Source organism: Camelina sativa, chromosome 19 (assembly GCF_000633955.1).
Source record: "Camelina sativa cultivar DH55 chromosome 19, Cs, whole genome shotgun sequence".
NCBI classification, from domain to species: Eukaryota; Viridiplantae; Streptophyta; class Magnoliopsida; order Brassicales; family Brassicaceae; genus Camelina; species Camelina sativa.
The window spans coordinates 15,276,127-15,279,154 of NC_025703.1; the positions used below are offsets into that span (position 1 = coordinate 15,276,127).

At 35.8% G+C, this 3,028-nt stretch overlaps 1 protein-coding gene across 1 annotated transcript in view; it reads right to left on the reverse strand.

The window, feature by feature from the left end:
• LOC104766421 (beta-glucosidase 9) overlaps positions 1-354 on the reverse strand; it is a gene marked incomplete in the record, with an annotated part of 4,387 nt that extends 4,033 nt beyond the window's left edge. Inside the window, 2 exon segments of the mRNA XM_010490313.2 lie at positions 1-81; positions 173-354. Of these exon segments, the coding sequence (XP_010488615.1) occupies positions 1-81; positions 173-301 (210 nt within the window).

The window sequence follows — 3,028 nt, forward strand, 5'->3', positions numbered from 1 at the left end:
AAGTTCATGTCCATTACTAGACTGAAGGTATGTGTCCCAAATGCTAGGCTTCCTCCCATCTTCATCAATAGCTCCTTCCCACTTTTCAAAGATCCAAAAAAAAAAAAAAATACATTGTACGACCACTGAAAACATAGAGAATGCTTAAGAAAATAAGTTCCAACTCACTAACCTGAAAAGCAGAGAAAGCTGATCCGAAAACAAAACCTTCGGGGAATTCGTTCTTGCTGTAATCATAGCTACATCTCACGGAGAAAGCCAAACCCAATATAATGGTAATCACAAAAAAACTCTGTTTCATCTCTTACCCAAAAGTAGACTATGTGACGGGGAACAAAACAGTGAACACTTAGCATTTACGTTTAATAATGGATCCCAAATCGTAATCTAAACTTGTGTGATAGACGGATAACCACGTGTCACGTATCTTTTCAAAAATATGTCTCTAAGGCCATCTTTATTGGCATAACACTTAGTGTGTTCTTGGGCTTATTTAAATTAGAAAAAATGAAAAAGTGGGCTTAGATCAGTTTTATTGATCTTATTGTAGAACTGTTTTTTGGGTTGTTCTTATGTGACGTGGCCGATTGTTATTGGAAAAAAAATTTTGGCAAACGAGAGATCACTCTCATTTCATTTTCTTCGATATTTTCGAGCTAGGGCCATTGTTGGGAGTATCAGGTTTGTTCTCGAATTCACGAAATTCGATCTGGTTTGCTTCTGACTGTGATTGGGTTTGCTCGTTGAGTGGCAAATTTGATAGTGTTCTGAAGCTCTGATTTTGATGATGTTTAGCTAAAATTTCCTGTAATTTGGATCTGTTTGATTGTCTATTCAACATAAAGCTGAGAATTTGATGTTGTTTCTTGTTTGTATCCATGAACATCAATCAAATCGAATGTGTTCTTTAGAGTTCGTGATGTTTGATCCATGTCTATGTTTCGCTATTTTGAGTGCTAATGTGATCGATAGGTTGAATATACTGTTGTTTTTTAAGAGTCTCTAATGTTTGATCGGATTCTGGGCGTAGTTCTGTGAAGTGATTAATAGGTTGAAAATTGGATTAGTGGAAGTGAGATGTAAAGCACTAGACTTGCCCTTCTCTGCTCAGTTTCTATTGAGATTCTACTTATGCTTGTGCAATGACTGCACGATGATCATGTGTAGCTAACAGAAGGGATCAGACCATTCACAATGCCGCTAATGAGACTAGCATGTACTGCACTTGAAAGAGTTCCTCTTACGCATTCAAAGATCATCGAACATCATGCTGCAAAAAGAGGTCTTGAGAACACTGTTAGCTACTTCTTTCGCACGGTGGTAAGTGTTTATCCTCTTTTACAACTTGATCAATTTGAGTTTTACAATGTTCTTGTGACTCTTTTGGCAATTGGTTCTTGGTGAAGCTTTCTCACAACTTGATTGATTCTGGTTCGCAATTAGTTTTTGGTCTGCAGTTTAGCTTTCTTACACTGGCATATATTCTGTTCATTGACAGGTGCATCTACCGCATCTGCAAGTTCAACAAAGATCTGGAGCTCTTGGAGGCAGAGGCGAGGAAGAGATCCAAGGAAGAGTAATAATCTTCACGAGTATAGGGAGTTGGTTCCACAAAACCATTATATAAGTAAAGGTTTTCTTTTAACTGCATTTTTTACATTCAAATATTACTGAACCTGAACGAAATTTTATTAAACAAACCTCAACTATGCTTCTCAACAACATTTTGATTATGAAGCTAAGTTTGCAAAAATGCAGATACTTGTAAATGTTCTTGATTTGTTTAATATTATTATATTATTAAATCTTATGATCTTAAACATGTTCTCCCAATAACTAATTTTTAACACTGATCTTACATTATTTTCATAATATATTTAGTCTAAGAACACCAAAAATAGTTGCCCCTTTAAAGATGCCCTAAAATGCAAGTTGTCAAGTTGTGTGTGTGACTGTATGTATTTTTTTTTGTTGTTGTTATGCATGTCGAGTGTATAGTTTTTGGGAAAATAACTAGAACTAGATTTTAACCGCGCGTTTTTTTATTTTCTATTGTTTTCATATCTATTAAAAATGAAATTTTATGAACCCGAAGATTATAATTGTAGTAATTTTGTAGTTAGAGTTTATATAAACCAGGTTTTAAAATATTATTTATTTGTTTGTGTTTATGTGTTAAATGTATTTTTGCTATACATCATTCAAACTTATTGTATACAATTTAAGACACTTGTTTGCATCATAAACAACAATGCATAAATGTATAATGAAATGACCCGATCCATTTTTTTAAAATAATAAATAATAATAATAATAATAATATACTATAACTAGTGGTCTCATATCTACTAGCCACTTAACCACAACCACAATCAAACAGCGGAAATAACCAATAATATTCCAATAATAAAATATCTAATAATCAAATATAACCATAAACCAATATCCAAATCATCAGAAAACATGGAACCAACAACCTAGCAATGTTTCTAATGACCCAACTCTAGCAACCTAGCAATGCCAGACAACATCCAATCGAGTCTCTAGAACATCCTCCTCTTCATTGCCTTGATTCCACGATCACACTTTGCCTTTACCTGCACCACAAACACAAATTGTAATGCATGAGTATTTTATAAACACTTAGTAAGGCAATCCTCCCATCTACTGGGCTATACACACAAACAATAGAGACATCTCTAACCATCAACCAACAATCAACAATCAACAATAACAAACCAGGACTCCGCATCGAACGACAACAAGCATGCATCGACCGACACCTGTTGGGGTTGCATCGACCGACGCATGATATGCATCGACCGATGAAAGGTTCACTTGCAGCGACCGATACTCCTATTGCATCGACCGACGCATGCTCGACATAGCACGGAAACTCTAGGTTTTATGCGCCGTCCTCGCACTTGCATCGACCGACGCACAAAGTGCATCGACCGATGCACATGACAAGCATTGTTTTTCCCCGAAGCTTCTCGCCGTATCTTTGTTCCTACAACCACAAAAGTCG